This window comes from Somniosus microcephalus, chromosome 1 (genome assembly GCF_052327205.1).
Source record: "Somniosus microcephalus isolate GS21.2 chromosome 1, FLI_Smic_1.0, whole genome shotgun sequence".
NCBI classification, from domain to species: Eukaryota; Metazoa; Chordata; class Chondrichthyes; order Squaliformes; family Somniosidae; genus Somniosus; species Somniosus microcephalus.
The window spans coordinates 151,278,257-151,299,060 of record NC_140987.1 but is presented as its reverse complement, the minus strand read 5'-3'; the positions used below and the strand labels follow the sequence as shown (position 1 = coordinate 151,299,060).

The window sequence follows — 20,804 nt, the reverse complement described above, 5'->3', positions numbered from 1 at the left end:
GCATTTCAAAGATAAACCTAACAATTAGGAGTGATACCAAAGTGTCAGATATGTACAGTACTACATCATCTGTATACAAATATATTTTGTGTTCCTGGCCTGCAAAGTAGATTCAATGTATAAATTATCACCATATGTCCTCTGGAACTTCCTAGCCCAATAGCTCTGCCTTATCACCTTCCTCACTGCCATGAAAAGCTTCATTAAGTCCCGACTGTTCAATGTGCTATTGGTTCCCCCATCTCCATATCATTCTCTTTCTCCCCCCTCACTTTGTAAAGTGATTTGAGATGTCGCTCTGCATAAGAGGAGCACAACAGAACTGCAAGTTATTGAAAACTTTCCACAGTGCTTGTAAAAAGTCTGTTTCTAAAACTCCATCTCCCTGCAAACCACAACTGTTAAATAAAGAAAACCTATTCACAAAATGCACCATGCCTCTAAAATTGCTCTGTGCATTAAATGATGGTTCTTTGATGATTCTGAAGCCTTTGAAGAGAGTAAATCTATTTTCAATACAGTGAAAACTTTTCCTTCTCTTTTTGAAACAGTATTTAACTATATGCTTACAGATTGTGATGAATATGATCGAACAAGGAGACTTCTTATGGGACCAGACACGTCAGTCACGTTGAGACCAAATTCAGACCTTTTTACATTTCACCTGTTGACAGAGGAATACATCAAAATGTACATGAAGGTTATTGAATTTAAAGATTCCATCATTAAACAATTTCTTGGAAAAGGTAAGTGTTGTGCAACGTTTGGTAATGCTTTATAATTAGTGGAAACACCACAACTGCCTCCTCATCCCTAGGATAGGGAGGAGAAAAATCAGCCAGTTGTCCCAACATCTAGGCTGGAAATGTGCCTATGACATGGAGATGGGCCAGATTCTGGATGTGGCTGCCACCTATAGAACCATACACCATGAAGAGTCACTGTCTTCAGAAGAAGAAGGAGAAAGGGGAGCAAATTATAAAACTAAAAAACTAAAATATCACTGGCCAAGAAAACTTCTAATACTTCAGATCCTGATATGTGTCAATATGATGCTGTATACCTTCAGGCACCAAGTAGTAAAACCTTAGGCCAAAGCTGGCTCAATGTATCAATTATATAACAGCAAGTAAACTACATTTGAAAATTATAATTTTACTTATAAAATCTGCATACATTACATAAAATAGTAAATATTTGGTTGATCTACAAGACTCTACTTCATCAAACTGACTGAGCTTTTACTCTTGTAACTTCTATCATCATGTATACCCCTTGTACAGACTTGTAACTTATTTTCAGGTATTCTATATTTAAAAGACACATACACCAAAGTGAAAGATGCATCTATGTGTATTATGTGTATTAATCCCTGAGGTATGGCAATTCATTATAAATGTGATGCTTTCCCTATCTGTTTCGAAACAATTTTTTTAGATAAAGCTCTCGCTTAATATATCAGTGCAAGGAGTTTGTGTAGGAGAGATTCTACTACTGCAGTCATTATAGAAAACATCAAACAAAACAATTTATAACACATCCTGTTAATCATTGCAGAAATGATCTCTGCGGCTCAGGCATTTCAGGAGATTGCAGTGGTGAGATGCAGCCCAGATGTGGATGTCTTAGCCCAGGTTCGCCTCATGGCCAGTAGCAGTCAGTGTATCCTAAATGAAGTCTTGAAAGGTAGGAGTATAATATGGCACAAAGCCATAGTAGCAGTGCCTAGAGGAAGAATCTGCCAAGCTTGCCTCCCTCAGTGCTGCTTACTGTAATCACACATCATTTATTGTCAATGAAAGCTAGTAAGATACAAGCTCAAGGGTTTGACTTTGCAATTTGTTATACCTTTCTGTGTCACGACATTCTATTAGATCAAAAAGCTAGGGCTTAATTGATTGCTAAAGCTATATTCTTTCATTAGATGTAATTGCTTTTAATTGGGATGTTCAGTCACCATGGATAAATTCAAGTTTTTTGATGTATCACTGAAGCTTTGAAAAATTAGCAGAATAATTACATATCACCAGAAATTGCAAGAGAATATCTAAACCTACACAAAACAATAAAGTATAACCCCAACACTTTCTACTTGGAAACCTTTGTCTAGTACACAGTGCAGTAACCACTGGTATCCATGTACAGTATTGTAATAGTATTAAGCAAGTTCTGCTTGTAACTTCTATTGTGTATATGAAGCTTGCTTTAATACAACATCTTAAAAAAACAGTGGGTAGAATTTCCAGCATTCATGAATGTAAGCAAAAAGGTCAGCAGGACTATAAACTGAGTTTCCTCACTTTATACTCACAACTTATTTGCTAACATTTGTGAATAGAGGAAAATATATCCCAATATAGTGAGCGAGCTTATAAACAAGAATCACAAAATACTACCATAAATATCTTGCAATTTATAGAATAATATTTTCAGTATTACCAACATGTAGTTTTGTATCTGCTGTAATTTTGCCTTTTTTCCCATTTTGGTAAATTATAACACCATAGGGATAATTCCATTATCTTGCACCCCTAGTGGGGAGCCATACTTGCAGGAACCACAGTTTGGAGAACTGGCTCTACTGTGTTATAGCTCTATCTCTGACCCTCTCCCTGCGAGCATTGGTTCTCTGCTACGAGAGCAGGATCACAGAATTATCCATGATCTTTTTTAGTGTATCTAATAGTATTATTAAAACAGATCTTTTTAGATATTCCTCCCTCATTTTCAATGAAGTTTTGTACAAATTATATATTGAAGGAATTTTGTTCAGGAACTTGTTATTTGCATGTTAGAAATTCCTAATATGAACAAACCACCTATTCAGCTCCCCTGACAGCTTGCTTGGTAAAAGCAAAATGTGACTAGGCCATACAAATCAAAAGGTTCCAGGATTGATGCCCAGTTTGAGTCGAACTAGCCGATCTCAACAGTATGGGCACTACAATTGACCTGTGCCTCTAGGCTAGGAAAGGAAATCAAGCCAGAATTCCTTCACCTGATCACTATCCAATGACATGCTGGAAAGTGTGTATATATGGGCAGTGGGTGAGTACAGGATCAGACTTGGGTGTGATACCTTATTAAGCTTATCAACATCACTGTCGAGGGTCACGTATGAAGAATATCCACTTGGACAAACTACTGGAGGGTGCCAGCAGTGGCAGGTGTAGGAAGCAGACTGTTGTCTTTTTAAGGCTTTAACACACCAGCCTTCATATTTCAGCTTCTACATGGCAGTTGTACTTTTCATTCTAAAACAAGTGTTGTTGAAAAAGTAGTGATGTTCTCATTGCCTGCCATCATGTTGAATTTTATTTCATATTGGCTTAAATTGTGGCACGGTGGCATAGTGGTTAGCACTGTTGCCTCACAGCGCCAGGGACCCGGGTTCAAATCTGGCCTCGGGCGACTGTCTGTGTGGAGTTTGCACATTCTCCCTGTGTCTGCGTGGGTTTCCTCCGGGTGCTCCGGTTTCCTCCCACAGTCCAAAGATGTGCAGGTTAGGTTGATTTGGCTATGATAAATTGACCCTTAGTGTTAGGGGATTAAATACGTGGGGTTACGGGGATAGGGTGGGATATGTGTCGGTGCAGGCTCGATGGGCCGAAATGGCCTCTATCTGCACTGTGGGGATTCTGTGATTCTGTGATAAGGCATTTGTTACAATTAACATTCACCTTGCCCTCTCAAGTAGGAGGACAATGATCTCTCAATACTACAAAGAACAATAATTAGATGCTTACTCAAATAGGATTTGAGCTTTGTATACTGACACATGGGCCGGAATCTTTACCTTGGAGTCAGGTTTTGTGTGTGCGGGTAGTCTAGCTGGTCAGGAAGGCAGCGCGTTGTTCAGTGTGACTCTTACTTAATGACCCCAATTAAACCAGTCATGCGCATTTCCATGCCCAATTAAATGGAGCGGGTCTGATTACATCATCGATGACTCGTTTCCAGCGCCAATACTTAAAGCAGCCTTGCACACATCTCATTGGACGGTTGATGAAGGAGTGTGCAAAGTTATTTGCAGAGTTCTGACTACTTTAACAAAACTGATAAAAGTGTTGCTCATGGATACACAAAGGCGAGGGCTGCACCAAGATTTAGCGATGCATCCCTCCATGCTCTGGTGCAGGCAGCGAGAGCAGGCAGGGAGGTCCTCTTCCCTGGCGATAAGCACAAAAGACCACCCAAAGACACCAGAAGGGCATGGTTGGAGATCGCAGAGGAGGTCAGCAGCAAGGATGTTGTCAGGAGGACATGGACCAAGTGCAGGAAAAGATTCAATGATCTCATGAGGTCAGGAAAGGTGAGTGCAATGCCACACTCACCCTCATCATGATGTGCCTGTCAGCCCAACCCCATCACTCTGCCTTCACAAACCTACTCCTGCACATCATTCCTCACGCCAACCTACCTTGCAGGTCCACCCATCCCTCTCTGTCTATGTACATACTCGCATCCCCATCTGAATAACCACCGCTGACACTCACCCTCATCCTAATGCAATCATAGCAAGTAACACCACAGAAGGAGGCCATTTGGCAATGTCACCCTCTACAAATGTAACCCATCCATTCCTTACACTCAATCCATCATTCTCACTTAAGGTTCTCTTCTTTCCCTCCTTGCAGGAGAAGAGAGCCCAGAACAATAGGGAGAGGCAGAGAACTGGAGGTAGCCCTCCAATTTTCACTCAATTGACTCCAGCAGAGGAGGTCGCCCTAGAGATATCTTGAGTTGCAAAGCTGCTGGCAGTGGGAGCTGGAGAGAGGGGGGCATTCTAGCATCCCAGCAACCTGGTGACAGAATTACATCTCATACAGCCACATGGCATAAAACAGTCACTCATATGGTGACTGATGTCAGCAGCCATTGAATTTTCATCATGTGCATAATGCTACCGTTACCCATTCTTAATATAACATTTCTAAATCATCTCTTTACTCACCGCAGGTCCATCAAGTGCCCCGACCCCCCACGCCCCACTGTCAAGCTGGAGGAAGAAGACGACTCCTCAGAGGAACCTCGGGCCTCTGAGGGTGCACCGTCAGCAGGCCTAAGCACACCCAGCACCAGCGCAGATATGCACACCTCGGTGGATCCTGTGCGAGATATTAGTGTCACACTTCACAAGTGAGCAAGAGCAGATGGTGTTGACAAGCACAGCAGCAGACACTGAGCCTCGGGGGCCATCGAGAAAGAGTGTAGGGTTTTTTTTGGCATGTGTGCCCAGTCAGCTCTGCCCCTGACTATCTCTGAGCAGTTCGAATCGCTCCACACCCCCTGAGTTCTAGACACCGGACTTAGGTACAGGCGGCGATACAGAAAATCGAGTAGACAAGTGGTTTGGTGCAAGAAAACCAAATTTTATTAAAAGGCTGAATAAAACAAAATACTACTGAGAATTACCGGTATAGTTACAGGCATAAAACAGTTAATACACTTATATGGGAATGGGGAACACACGGCACATCGAGGGAAACAAATACATTAAAAATCTCCTTATCCTTATCCCACCCCCTATACCTAACTAGATTAAGCTATGAGGGGCCAGGAATTCATGCTCACCAATTCAAAACCTGTTGCTTTAGATGGTGGGGTTTGAGGTCCGCTCTTCCTGTCCTTTGGGGTATCCCGTCGCCACGTGGTCTCAGGGCGCGGTGCTGAAGTTGTTTGTGCAAAGGCACCCTCCCTTTTTCTCCGTTAACGTCTTCGTCGAGCACTTCGTCGCGATGGGCCTTCTCCTCCTTCGGGTGGTCGCCGACGGTATTGCTGTGGTCGGGGGTCGGTTGGCGGTCTTTACCGTCTAATGATTTTCCTACCCAAGCTTCGAACACTAGCTTATTCTTCAACTGGGCTATTACTATCCATGTGACAAACGCCAGCTTGTAACTAGGCCGTTTGTCTAGATTTTGCTACCCATTCTTCGAATACCAGCATATTCTTAAATTGGGGTTTTACTGTCCATGCATGTAACGCCAACTTATTCACAAAACGCCAGCTTATAACTAGGCGTTTGTTCCCCAACGCGTCTTTCGCTGCCCTTCTCTGCCCTTATTGGTTTACCGTATTCTTCGTCTCGTCTGCCCGTTTATGGCCTGTGTGTCCTGTGTGGTTTCGAACTCAGGTCTCGTTCTCCTCCCGCGTTGGGCCCTCGGTGTAGTAATGGGCGTCCTTGGTGTTGAGCGGCGCGGGGAGCGAGAAGAGAGCCCGCCACGAGGCCAGGGCACGAGAACGAGAGGCAGTGGGCCAAAAGCCAAACGATAAGAGGCCAGAGCAAGAGAGCTAAGAGTCCGATTATTACCGATGGGCCTACAATTATACCCGATTTTTCATTCCTTATCTGCACGCCAAATCAGGTCAGTCCTTTGTCTAACTTTTGGCAGGCTCGTTTAAACTGATTACAGCCATTTACTTTAACGACTCCTGAAATGGTTGTCTCTGTGTTTTAATGGTTTCGATGTCCTGGCTGTTGGTTATGTATGAAACTTAATCGGGTTTTCCTGACTTGATGGCTTCTGTGAGCTGTTACCGATTAAATATGCAGAAACCTGATGGCGTTGATTGAGGCCCATTCTAACCTGATCTGTTTCAAGGTGAATGGAATGCATATTCTGTGTTTGCACTGTCTGGCCCCACAGAGTCTATTCACAGGTCTATGCATTTTAAGTTTCGTTCCAGGCTTGAAAAAAAAGGTGCCTGCCTGCTTGCAGAGCCTTGCTTTAAAATTCTCTCCTTTTGGTCACGAGGTTGCAGAAGCCATTTTGGGTCCCTGTCTTTTTTTCATAACTTGTCCATGCAGGGTCCCTTTATCCATAACTTTGGGGAATGTGGGAATTTTGAGAACCCTACAAGAGAGCGATCTTGGAGGGGCAGCAGCAATTGTATGAGGCTCTGGCATCTTTTGCAGCCCTGATGTCTGCAAATGTGCAGAGAATGGAGGAGTCCATCTCCAACATGAGCACCACCATTGTCGCAGGCGATGGCGACCATGTGCTGTTCCATGGAAAGAATGGCCACCTGCATGGAGCAGCAAATGCACCAGTCACATGAGCACGTGCTTGCTGTGGACAACAGATGGCAGACGCTCATAGACCTCATCTCTAGGAGGGATTTAAATGTAGGGTTGGGCCTTCACATTCCACTGCTGTGCAGCAAGGTGCTCGCCAACTCCTTGCTAGCAGGGAAGTGCGGGTGGTCCATGAGAGAGATGATGCTGAGAGGGGACATGGAAGTGGGGACTCTTCTCAAAGTGCTCCCACTTCCCCTCCATTGCCTCCCCCTCAGTCAGAGCTCCACATGCTTCCTCGGATCCTGATGGCCGAGTCTGCCCCTGCACAGTTGCAGGAGGAGTAGTCTTTGGCGGGGCCCTCACAGGCTCCAAAACCCTGAGGACGTCCACCAAAAGTGTCTAACCAGTCGCAGCAGGGAAGTCAGCAGCCTGCCTCTACCTTTCCTGAAGACACAGAGGTTGCCCCTCATAGAAGAAAAATGACACGAAAGTAGATGTACATGCGTATTCACATGTATGTATGAAAAAATGTTCGTGTTAAGTTTCAGTTATTTTGATGACACAGATAAATGTATTTTTTGCACCACTTTGTGGTCTTGTCTATTTTTGCCTGCTACCTTGGAAGTGGCTTTGTCACTTGGAGTGAATGGTGAGACATTAGTTAGCCTCAAGCACTGGGAGTTTGGGTGAGAGGAATGGTTTGGCCATTGTAAGGATGCTTTATGGTGTTGTTGGGAGGGGGACTTAGTACAGCATGTGGCAGCCATATAGTTGCATTGGAGCAAGTTACGTAAATCTGGCCATGATGAGGCCATCCCTGGACTCCCAGGCAGCAATGTGCACCGCTGCTGGTGGCATCTCCACCTCAGGTTCCTCCTCCTCCTCGTTTTCCACCTGCTCCTCCTCCTCCTCCTCTGAAGAGACTGTGCACTCTGCACCTTGCTCCTCCTGCAGCTCCAATTCTCGCTGCTGCGCTATGTTGTGCAGTGCGCAGCAAACAAAGATGATTCTGGAGACCCTGGTGTGTACTGAAGGGCTCCTCCAGATCTGTCAAGGCATCTGAAGTGCATCTTCAGCATGCCTATTATTTGCTCTATGACACATCTGGTGGACATGTGGCTCTCATTATAATGCTCCTCGGCCTCAGTACTTGGCCTCCTCAAGGGTGTCATCAGCCATGTCTTCAGTGGATAGCCCTTGTCTCCAAGCAGCCAGCCGGTAAGTCTGTTTGGAGGGGCGAAGAGCTGAAGGAGGGTGGACTGGCGCAGCAGGAAAGATTCATGACAGCTGCCTGGTAATCTGGTACACAAATGCATGATGATCTTTTTATGGTTGCAGATGAGCTGCATATTGAGGGAGTGGAAGCCCTTGCGGTTCACAAACACTCCTGGGTGAGCTGGGGGCGCCTTGATAGCCACATGTGTGCAGTCGATGATGCCCTACACTTATGGGAAGCCAGCCAGAGTGGCAAAGCTGAGCACCCACTCAGTAACACCGACATCATCAGTGGCAAAGTTTACATAATTGGCTGGCTTGTGAAACATGGCATCAGTCACCTGGGTGATGCATCTGTGGGCGGCCGACTGTGAGATCCCACAAATGTCTGCTGCAGATCCCTGGAAGGAGCCTGAGGTGAAGAAGTTGAGGGCGGTGATGACTTTGACAGCCACTGGTAAGGAGTGTACACTGGGTCCTCTGGGCAGCAGGTCTTGTTCCAGCAAGCTATAAATGTCTGCAAAGACCTGGCATGATAACCTGAGCCTCCTGAAGCACTGCTTCTCTGTCATGTCCAGGAAGCTCATCCTCTGCCTGTATACCCTGTGTTGGGGGTATCACCTCTGGCATGGTGCAGCCCTGTGCTGACCCTCTCTCTCCTGTGGAGCATCAGGTCATTGAGGAGAATGCTGCTGTTGTGGCTGCTGCTGCTGCTGGTGTAGTTGGTGCTGTGGTTCATCTTGGTCCGATTCTGAGGTCAAAGGTGAGAGAGCATAAGCGGCACCCATGCTGATGTGATAGATGGCAGGTAAAGTGGAGATCAGAGGCCCAATCCCTCAATGTTGTGATAGTGACTAGCAATGTGGTGAGAGTGGCTTCCGAGGTTGCAGAAATGACCTGCAAACTGCTGACAGATAAATGCAAAAACTGGAGTCAGCAAGAACCTTTCCATTAGCCAACTGATCAGGTGTGATGTGGAAATATTATGTGTTTTTCCCAGCTCTCAATTAATGCACTCGCACAATGGCCACTGAGCTTCTGCCTTCCCTTCACAGGCAAGGTTCCCGAGGTGTGTGAATCCCGTGCTCCTGAAGTTAAAGCCAAATACTGCTGTTAAAAACCCTCTTAAGAGTCTCTCAACAAGCATTTAATCACTTAAATGAGGTTACCCGCCTCTCCCGATCGGGTCCATGACCGCCTCCAAACGTATCCGGGTTAAATGCAGAACTCGGTGGGATGACGGTGGATTCCCGACACGCTGGCAATTTCGGCAAATGTTACTGCCGACCACCCCCAAACACGCATGCTCGGCAAAGGGAAAATTCCGGCCTTGGAGGGGAATTTTAACCCCCTAAAACAGGTGGGTTTGGGTCGGGTGAGATGTTAAAATGATAAAAGTCTCAACCCCGACCCCAACCACTTCTGGTTTTAACAGAGGCAGGATGGGGGGCAGGCAACCAACCCGCTCCTAGGAGGTGGGTTGGTCATTTAAATATTATAATGAGACTCCGTGCCTCAGATTTAATCTCCATTTTAAATTTAACCCTGCTCTCGGGAAACCCGGTAGCTAAATAGAGGCAAAGACTGCTGGATCCAGCAGATAAGTGTCTTTCTACCTGCTTTCCCCATCGCCCTCCCACCCCCCACCCGTCCTGAGATCAGACATCCGCCTGAGACATGGGCCCCCTCCAAGCCTCGATCTCCTACCCTCCCCGCCGGTCTTTCCGATTCCTCCCTCTCTCCCTTCTCTGTGGCTTCTGATCTCCCCCGATCCTTCTGATCTCCCCACCTGACACCTCCGATCTCCCCTCTGGCCTCCGATCTCCCCACCCACCCCCTACCACCCTAATGCCTCCGCAATCCCCCCCGCTCCCCCCAACACCCAATGCATTCGATCTCCCCTCTGGCCTTCGATCTTCGATCTCCCCCCCTCTGGCCTTTCCAAATCCCTCCTTCCCTCCTCTTCGCTCCCCAGCTGTGAGGGACGATGACAAAGTCAGCAGCAATCAGAATAATGAAGGAAAGTATTAATAGGGAAATGTAAAAATGGAGGCTGACCGAGCAAAACCAAGCAATGGATGGAGCAAAACAGGATAGAACCACAACCTCCCCCTAAAATACATAATGAAAAACCTGTCTTTAAGAAGACTGTTTCATCAGGCCAGGTCCCAAAATCCTTTACACCCAAATATTTATAGATGAAGCTCTGCACTGTGCACAGATCCTCACCTGAAGATGCAAAATTCTGTGTGGGATACTTTACACTTGTATTTAAATATTAAAATGAGGTCACACACAAACCAGTCACATGGCCTCATTACCTGTCCCCAAATTGTCCATCAGAAAGTTGTCCAGCCTGTGAATTGGTCATATGAGGTCAGGCACCAGATTTTCTGAGCTGTGTTTACTGCCTGCTGCTGCAAGGCACCATGCCGTCGCCAGAGCCTCACCACACTGGAACTCTAATGTAATACTGCTGTGGACTAAATCATAATTTTATTGTTTACAGTTGAAGTGTATGAGGGATTAATGCACAGGACAGTATTCTAGACACTTCGCAATAAATTTTTAAAGGAAATAAATCTTTCAATCTCTTTTATTTCTATATAAGATTTCATCAAGATTTTTGGCACCAAATATCTGCAGCCCTTCTACTGCAACCCTGCCGTAACACCAGAGGTTTTCAGCAGGCGCATTCGCAGCATAATTAACAGCATCACAGGCGCTTGGATCTTCAGGGCCCCCGTGTTTATTTTTAGCTTATGAGAAACTGCTTTAAGTTAAATAAAGCTAAAGTGATTGACAAAGTGTATTGCACTATCTTGTTTATTTTGCTTCTTACTGGTGTGTTCTTGACCCAAAGTCCTCAGTGCCTTGTTAAACACTGACGGGAGGGAGTGTGCTGTATCATCCTTGGATCGGTTATCCCGCGAGAGAACAACCATCAACTTCAATAACTCTGTGCATGATAAGGCCAGCTTGAACTCCTTTCAAGACATTGGAAAAAGTACTGTTTCCAGTTTCACAGTGGACTGTGCAGAAGATCCATCTAAAACCCAGTTTCAGAATAAGTTACAGCTGCCGTAAGTGTTCACTGAAACTGGCTCCCAGTGTAATAGCTCGGTACATACTTTATAGTTGAATAACATTTGGCGACAATCTTTGCTGCTACTGTCACAGGATGTGTTCAGCTGTCAGGCACAAAAGCTTAGTGCATTCATCTTTTCCACAGCTTTTTATCTTGGACAGTTTTAAGCCAATTTCAGAAATATCAGGTTTTAAGTCTAATCTCATACTATTCACTTGTATACTCTGGACAGCCGGATGCACAATGACCAGGTATTCGATCCCTCTAAATAGCATTTTCGTTAGCAGGCTACTGTCATCCATCCAGGCTGGTATCAAACGAACCAGAAAATACACCTTTACACATGGTTTGTATTCTGGCAGTGTTTGACATGTACTGGTGGCTTGTATCATAAAATTAGAAATGGTGGTAGAATAAAAGGTTAGTCGTTCAGCTTGCCTGCTTTCCCAGCAGGAGGTAAACTATGAAAAGCCTGTGAACAGCTATGAAGAAGTTGACCTGATCCAAATGTAAAGAAAACAGGAACTAATAATAAAAAACACACACGTTTGGAAGCCTAGCTAGTGGAGTTTGTACAAAACGTTTTATCTGCTTTAGAAAAGTGACTGCGCTTCAAATATATTTAATTGGCTGTGAAGCACTTTGGGATGTCTTGAGATCTTGAAAGGCAGTGCATGAATACAAGTTCTTTCTAAGGCTAAAGTTTGAATCCAGTCCAATCAGATGGAATTAAGGTTCCTCTTTATATGATTATTAATAAATAATATGAAATAAGTTTGGGTAGCCTTATCCAGTCCCCATGGGAGCACAACACTGCCCTGCAGTTTAATACAGTTTGATGGTCATTGACCAGTCTTTCTCAAGGTTCTTACAGGAGGAAAGGGGGGAAGATAGAGATGCTGCAAGTTTCATTGAAGAATATTGTCAAGGTCACCCCTATCCTTGCTGACCTACATTCACTCCTGATCCCCCAAAGCCTCAAATTTATAACTAAATCCCTTCATTGTCCCTATCTCTGTAACCTTCTCTAGCTCTACAACCCCTTCCCCGCCCCCCCTCCAAACTCTCCATTCCTCTGACTCTGGCATCTTGTGCATCCCTCTCCCTTGTTCCCAACATTGAAGCCCATGTCTTCAGCTGCCTGGGCCCAAGCTCTAATGGAATGGCCAGGAATAATATTGAGACCCGGATATGCTGAGTCCCAGCCTTCTCTATCAGTTTTGCATAGCTTTATTTTGGACAGAACTTCATCTGCCACAAACACGGTGAGGTCAGGGGGGTCGTGGCTGTGGGGGGGGAAGAGGGACAGTCAGGCCGAGAGTTTCTCTGGTGCCTCCGGGTATCTACCGGCAGGCAGCTACATCAAGTGGGAGGAGGCAGACTGGCTTGCCAGATGGCAGAAATGGTCTGGACCACTCAAATAATTTTTCTATCACCTGCAGGAAACCGGCCCCCTGACTGAGAGGGCATCAAAACCATTTTTTGGGGGCAAGCAAGTGGATGGCCAGCATTGCTTTTCCCACTAACCTCCCTCACTCTAGCAGCCACATGTGATGTGCCCATAGTGGTGCGGATGCCCATCAAAATTATTAAAATTAAGAAACCCCTCCCTGACACCTGATACCTAGCTTGGTCTGTAGCTAAGGTTCCTAGTGGTCCAAACCTGGCACTTACACCCGGATCAAAGGCATGCAGATTTTTGAAACATAGAAACATAGAGGATAGGAGCAGGAGTAGGCCATTCGGCCCATCGAGCCTGCTCCGCCATTCAATTGCGATCATGGCTGATCATCCAAATTCAGTACCCAGTCCCTGCTTTCTCCCCATACCCCTTGAACCCTTTAGCCTTCAGAAATATATCCAACTCCTTCTTAAATATATTTAATGAATTGGCCTCTACTGCCTTCTGTGGTAGAGAATTCCACAGGTTCACCACTCTCTGGGTGAAGAAATTCCTCCTCATTTCTGTCCTAAATGGCCTACCCCTTATCCTTAGACTGTGACCCCTGGTTCTGGACTCCCCGACCATCAGGAACATCCTTCCTGCATCTAGTCTGTCCAGTCCTGTCAGAATTTTATAAGTTTCAATGAGATCCCCTCTCATTCTTCTAAACTCCAGCGAGTACAAGCCCAATCGACCCAATCTCTCCTCATACGTCATTCCTTCCATCCCAGGTATCAGCCTGGTGAATCTTCGCTGAACTCCTTCCATGGCAAGAACATCCTTCCTCAGATAAGGCGACCAAAACTGCACACAATACTCAAGGTGTGGTCTCAAAAGGCCCTGTACAACTGCAGCAAGACATCCTTGTTCTTGTACTCAAACCCTCTCGCTACGAAGGCCAACATACAATTTGCCTTCTTAACCGCCTGCTGCACCTGCATGCTTACCTTCAGCGACTGGTGCACAAGGACACCCAGGTCTCGTTGCACTTCCCCTTCTCCCAATCTATTGCCATTCAGATAATAATCTGCCTTCCTGTTTTTGCCACTAAAGTGGATAACCTCACATTTATCCACGTTATATTGCATCTGCCATGCTTCTGCCCAATCACCCAACCTGTCCAAATCATCCTGGAATTTCTCGGCATCCGCCTCACAGCACACACGACCACCCAGCTTTGTGTCGTCTGCAAATTTGGAGATATTACATCTAGTTCCCTTGTCTAGATCATTAATATATATTGTGAATAGCTGGGGTCCAAGGACCAATCCCTGCGGTAACCCACTAGTCACTGCCTGCCACTTGGTAAAAGACCCGTTTATTCCAACTCTTTGTTTTCTGTCTGCCAACCAGTTCTCTATCCAAGTCAATACCTTGCCCCCAATCCCATGTGCTTTAACTTTACACGCTAATCTCTTATGCGGGACCTTATCGAAAGCCTTCTGAAAGTCCAAATACACCACATCCACTGGTTCTCCCTTATCTATTTTACCAGTTACATCCTCAAAAAATTCCAATAGATTAGTCAAGCATGATTTACCTTTTGTAAATCCATGTTGACTTTGTCCGATCCTGTCACTGTTTTCCAAGTGCTCTGCTATTACATCTTTTATAATGGCCCCGCTTTTTTGTCATGCAGCTTTATTGATTATAGTGATTTGAACAATGCACACTGTTATTAATGTGCAAATCGACCAGCAACTTGTGAAGAGAAAGAGATACCTTGTGAATTACATTGAATTCACCCACTCTAATTCACCCTCCTTCTCAGTCATTCCTCTGCTTATTTCTCAATCCTTTAATCTTATTGGTTAAGGAGATACCCTGTTGGTTCCATCATTCACCAAGATCCAAGATGCCCTGTTGCCCTCACTGCGCTATTATCAACTCGCACTTCCAACAACTTATAGAGCAAAAACAATTTGAGATGAAGGTTGCAGGAAAAAGTCTAACTAACCAGCACGCCATGAGATGCCCTGCTCCAGCAAATTCCTGCCTAATAATATTAGTAAGTAAGTACAGCTAATGTATCCTGTTTCAGATTTCAGATGTATACATTTTAAGCAGTTGTATGCTAATTAAAATTACTGTATACAAGTGCAAGTTACGTTGCTGGTGTGGGCCCAAGTTATATTCATAGAAATATAGGAATGCACAGGACAAGATAAACCTTTGTGGTCCATCTGCTAGGTCCCCATGTCCACAAAATATCCTATTCCAAGATAGCTCTCAGATCCCTCTATCAAATTTTTCTCCAAGTACTTATTCAACTCTCTCTTGAGCTTGCTGATACAATCAGCCCCACTTCCTTGGCGTTCCATTTCATACATTCACTGCCCTGCATCAAGTAGTTAAATCAAAATTGCCTTTTTATCTTCCCTCTTCTAAGTTTGAGGCTATGTGTTCTTGTCATAAACACTCAGAATGATATGCCCTGTATTTTGTATGTTATTTTCTTCCAAACCATACTTCCCCAATTATTCTCCCTATGCAACACCTCTTCCCCTGACCAAGATAACCTGTAACAATACTACTGTTAAGTCTGATTTGACAAGTTGACACATTCTTTTTTGGTGCTTGGTGCTTCCACTACCCTCTCTCCCCAATGTAACAAATGATATTTAGAACTTGCTATGCAGCTAGTAAAGGAGGAGAGTCCACATCAAACAGCATGGCCTAGAAATTCGGTAGGCTTAGCGCCGCATTTGAGGCACTAGAGGGCCTAGCGCCGGAGTTATGGCCAGTTGAGAAATTCCCTGGGGCCCTAAATCGGCGTTACACCGGTAGCGCTGCGCCGGCACCGATGACGTCATCGGTGTGCGCAGCGTCCCGGTTGCCGTGGTAACCCGGCCCCAAGCCGAAATTCAGTTGCGCCCGCCTCGCCCGTGGCAGGCGCAACTAAGACTCTGGCAACAGAGTCTTCCCCCAGTGTGCGCCGGCGCATAAAGGTGGAGCGGCGGCCGGCCGCGTTCCCGGCGGCCGCCTGCCCGCACCTCCCTTCCCGGACTCCTGCATTCCCCCCCCGCGGCCCTGATCAGTGTCTGATGCGAGCCCGGCACTTCCCCGAGGTGCCGGGCTCAGATGTCGGGTCAATCCGCCGGACAGTTGTCGGCTGCAGGCAGCTCCTCCTTAACAGGAGGAGGAGGCCTGCAGTTCCCCCGCCTGCCGCACCGCATCGGGTGCCGCAGCGGGGGATTAGCGCCGGGAAACCCAAGTTCACGCCCGTTTTGAGGCGCTAAAGGAGGGTTTTAGCGCCCGCTGCCGTCTGGGCCCGGCGCACCCGAATTTTCGTCGCGCGCTGCCGCATTACCGCTGGCGCAAACTTTCTGGCGCTACAGCCCTGGCAAGACCAAAACCCAATTTCTAGGCCCATATTTCTGCATCAACATGCTGTACTAATGAGCTGTGGTTAATAATGTTTGAAATAACACTGCTTTCCTATTAAGAATTAATTGATTTCCAAAAGGCATTCGATAAGGTGCCACATAAAAGGTTATTATGCAAGATAAGGGCTCATGGGGTTGGGAGTAATATACTAACATGGATAGAGGATTGGTTAAGTGACAGAAAACAGAAAGTAGGGATAAACGGGTCATTTTCCCGTTGGCAGGCTGTAACTAGTGGGGTGCAAAGCTAGGTGGGAAAGTAAGCTGTGAGGAAAGAGTCTGCAAAGGGATATAGACGGGTTAAGTGAGTGGGCAGTAAGGTGGCAGATGGAGTATTATGTGGGGAAATGTGAGGTTATTCACTTTGGTAGGAAGAATAGAAAAACAGAATATTTTTTAAATGGTCAGAAACTATTAAATGTTGGTGTTCAGAGAGATTTGGGTGTCCTCGTACAAGAAACATACAAACTTAGCATGCAGGTACAGCAAGCAATTAAGAAGGCAAATGGCATGTTGGCCTTTATTGCAAGGAGGTTGAAGTACAAGAGTACGAAAGTCATGCTACAGTTGTACGGGGCTTTGGTGAGACCACACCTGGAGTACCGTGTACAATTTTGGTCTCTTTATCCACAGAAGGATATACTTGCCTTGGAGGTGGTGCATCAGAGGTTCACTAGATTGATTCCTGGACTGAGAGGATTGTCCTATGAGGACAGATTGAGTAGAATGGGCCTATACTCTCTGGAATTTAGAAGAATGAGACGTGATCTCATTGAAACATGTAAGATTCTGAGGAGGATTGACAGGATAGATGCTGAGAGGTTGTTTCCCCTGGCTGGAGAGTCTAGAACGAGAGGGCGTAGTCTCAGGATAAGGGGTCGGCCATTTAAGACTGAGATGAGGAGGAATTTCTTCACTCAGAGGGTTGTGAATCTTTGGAATTCTCTACCCCAGAGGGCTGTGGAGGCTGAGTCATTGAGTATATTTAAGGTTGAGATTGAGATTTTGGACTCTTGAGGAATCAAGGGATATGGGGATCGGGCGGGAAAGTGAAGTTGAGTTTGAAGATCAGCCATGATCTTATTGAATGGTGGTGCAGGCTCAAGGGGCCGTATGGCCTTCTCCTGATCCTATTTCTTATGTTCTTATGTTCTAAGAATATGGCTCAGTTTCCAAAGCATGTGCTGTGTATTCTGTTTTATACAGGCAACAACAGCTAAACGATATGACCCAACAATATGAAGAAGAGCAGTGCAGAAACAAACAGCAACTTGCCAAAGAGAAAAATCGTATTTCCTGTTTACAAAGAGTAAGTGTGCTAAATCAAGGAATTTACATTCATCGAATTGCCCTGTTTTCCTTTTCTTTTTACCTTCACACTATTCCTTTGAAACCAGAAAGCAAGTAAATTGTAAGTTTCCCACCATGTGCTATTCAGGGAGTTGCTTAGTGGGAGAGATGTATCTTCAAGGCAATTACTATGCTTGTATACATCAACTTTACTTGAAAAACAATAGTTTTAAATTCCTCTGCATATTTGAATCAACTCGCGTGCTAAACTTCCATTAATGTGTGGTCATTTTATGTATTAGCAGTAATGGGGCAATTTTGTAACTTTTGCCCATGGTCTTACCATTGCTCTGGGAAGAAATCCAGTTTAATATACATACATAGCTTTAATGGTTTGTTAAGCACCAATTAAAGGCGGATATGCTCATTTGTTCATGTTGCCTTCAAGCTCTTGTCTACAAAGGGAGTACTAAGGCACTGGAGATATCTAGCCCCAACAAGAATGGGAGACTTTATAAGAAGTGACTCAGCTGTTTCAGTTCATACAGCACCTGGATGAATCCATTGCAAAGACTGCATGAAGGTTAGGCTGCTGGGGCAGTATTGGCGCCTCTCTTGATCTCCCACTGTAACTTCAGCAGAAGATTGGCGGAAACCCCGAATCGTAAATAGCTAGAATTTCCAGGAAGATGCACCACTTTTGCCCTCTCCTACATGTTCCACTTCCACACAATCCTGCACAGCATCTCCTTCTGAACCATCACACACCTATCATCACAGGACTATTCAGAAATTCCAACAGCTACGGCCTGAATTTGCCGGAAACTTGTGCCATAGTAATGATACATTAACATTATACGTAAAAGTTACAGGAAATAATGGATGTTTCTGATGGCCGGGGAGTCCAGAACCAGGGTTCATAGTCTAAGGATAAGGGGTAAGCCATTTAGGACTGAAATGAGGAGGAATTTCTTCACCCAGAGAGTGGTGAACCTGTGGAATTCTCTGCCACAGAGGGCGGTGGAGGCCAGTTCATTAAATATATTCAAAAAAGAGTTGGATATATTTCTTAAGGCTAAAGGGATCAAGGGATATGGGGAGAAGGCAGGGTACTGAATTTGGATGATCAGCCATGATCTCATTGAATGGCGGAGCAGGCTCGAAGGGCCGAATGGCCTACTCCTGCTCCTATCTTCTATGTTTCTATGTTTCTATGGAGAAGGTGAGTTATGCCATTAGTTGCATTACGCCATAATTTGCTGGGACATTTGCACCGTTCTGCCGATAGCCTCGCCTAAGCCGATAAAAGTTTGTTCTTATTGCTCACCCCGCCATTGCAGTCAAGCCAATTTGCTGCATTTACTGCATTATTCACGCCGTAGCCACTCAGACTGAAAAGTATTGCTGTGAGCAACCTAGTATTGTCATGATTTAGTCATAGTCATAGAGTCATAGAGTTATACAGCACAGAAAGAGGCCCTTCGGCCCATCGTGTCTGCGCCGACCATCAATCCCTGTCCAGTCTAATCCCATTTTCCAGCACTTGGTCCATAGCCTTGTATGCAATGGCATTTCAAGTGCTCATCCAAATGCTTCTTGAATGTTATGAGGGTTCCTGCCTCTACCACCCTTTCAGGCAGTGAGTTCCAGATTCCAACCACCCTCTGGGTGAAAAAGTTCCTCCTCAAATCCCCTCTAAACCTCCTGCCCCTTACCTTGAATCTATGCCCCCTTGTTATTGACCCCCCTACTAAGGGTAAAAGTTCCTCTTTATCTACCCTATCTATGCCCCTCATCATTTTGTACACCTCAATCAGGTCCCCCCTCAGCCTTCTTTGCTCCAAGGAAAACAACCCCAGCCTGTTTAGTCTTTCTTCATAGCTGAGGTGCTCCATCCCAGGTAACATCCTGGTGAATCTTCTCTGCACCCTCTCCAAAGCACTCATATGACTCTCAGCCTCAGAGGCCAACAAAGGGACCATTAAAATTGTAGAACCTCACCCAAGCAGTCTGGAAATTATTCTTGGATGTTTTTTCTTCTAGTTTTTGCAGTCTATTCTTGCCAATTATGTCATTTAATGTCCTGCTGGTGACTGAAAATAATTAGTTTCAGGACCCCCACTTCTTTCTACACTTAGGAAAGTGGAAGCGTTGTAACGGCCTTCCACTGAACATTCCCCTGTTCTTGATTATTGTTGCTGGCCTGGGGGAGAAGTAGAAAGTCCAGGCCAGAGCCTGTGGAAATTCAAACCCTGTGAAATTACCCACTTCCTGGTTTGACAAGTAATGCAGATAACTTACTCTATTCCATGGGCTTAAGTCGGCTGCAATTCTGGTGTAAGTGATGGAACTTCTGAGACGTAGCTTTTTCTCTCATCCTGTCATTTTCATGTATGCACTGCTTTGTGGAAGGGTACATCTTGAAGGCGTTAGATATATTTCTTAAGGCTAAAGGGATCAAGGGATATGGGGAGAAGGTAGGGACAGGGTACTGAATTTGGATGATCAGCCATGATCTCATTGAATGGCGGAGCAGGCTCGAGGGGCCGAATGGCCTACTCCTGCTCCTAACTTCTATGTTTCTATGTTTCTATCAACAGTCAATGCTATCAGAATTTAGTGTGTATTTCTGAATGGGTGTGACTCTGGTGCAGCTCTCTTACACCCCAAATTTTGATCCCCACACCAGAGCTACACCACTTCTGTGCCAGAAAAATCTCAGAATTTTGGCCCCAGTGTTCTTAATTTGTCTTTAATACTTAGGAGCTGGACAAAATCAATCGAGCAAACATATCACAGCAAACAAAAAGAGACACTTTACCAGATGAAGCCCAGGATCCCGATTCCACTCTCCTTTTCACAAGAGCAGATGTAACTCATAATACCAGAGTTTTAACGAAGGGTGTCAACAATAACATCATTTCCAAAGAAAACTACAAGGTAAGAGTTACAAATTTCAATCTTAGGCTAACAGTGAGGAATGACTGAGCAAGTTGAGTGATCGAAAGATAGATGTACTATTTAACTATTGCTCTGTCATAGACTTGAATACAAATGATTGGGTTTTAATACCTTTTGTTTTATTCAATCCTGGGATGTGGGCATCGCTGGCAAGGCCAGCATTTATTGCCCATCCCTAATTGCCCTTGAGAAGGTGGTGGTGAACCGCCACCTTGAACTGCTGCAGTCCGTGTGGTGAAGGTACTCCCACAGTGCTGTTAGGGAGGGAGTTCCAGGACTTTGACCCAACGACAATGAAGGAATGTAGATATATTTCCAAGTCAGGATGGTGTGTAACTTGGAGGGGAACTTGGCGGGGATCTTGGAAGTGATGGTGTTCCCATGTGCCTGCTGCCCTTGTCC

The 20,804-nt window shown here is 45.3% G+C and overlaps 2 protein-coding genes across 3 annotated transcripts in view; both read left to right on the top strand.

Annotated features, from left to right (window-relative positions):
- The window catches only part of LOC147124413 (uncharacterized), a 69,387-nt gene extending 66,780 nt beyond the window's left edge, over positions 1 to 2,607 (top strand). The window contains exon 6 of the mRNA XM_085969122.1: positions 573 to 2,607. Coding sequence (XP_085825248.1) covers positions 573 to 781 — 209 coding nt within the window. The 3' untranslated portion in view covers positions 782 to 2,607. The remainder of the gene's footprint in view (positions 1 to 572) is intronic.
- Positions 2,608 to 11,100: 8,493 nt separating this feature from the next.
- The window catches only part of LOC147124412 (uncharacterized), a 159,213-nt gene continuing 149,509 nt past the window's right edge, over positions 11,101 to 20,804 (top strand). Inside the window, exons 1-3 of one of the 2 annotated variants that reach the window (XM_085986745.1) lie at positions 11,101 to 11,316; positions 17,358 to 17,460; positions 20,205 to 20,381. In XM_085986745.1, coding sequence (XP_085842871.1) covers positions 17,377 to 17,460; positions 20,205 to 20,381 — 261 coding nt within the window. In that variant the 5' untranslated portion in view covers positions 11,101 to 11,316; positions 17,358 to 17,376. The remainder of the gene's footprint in view (positions 11,317 to 17,357; positions 17,461 to 20,204; positions 20,382 to 20,804) is intronic. The other variant, XM_085986737.1, reaches the window with a different exon arrangement.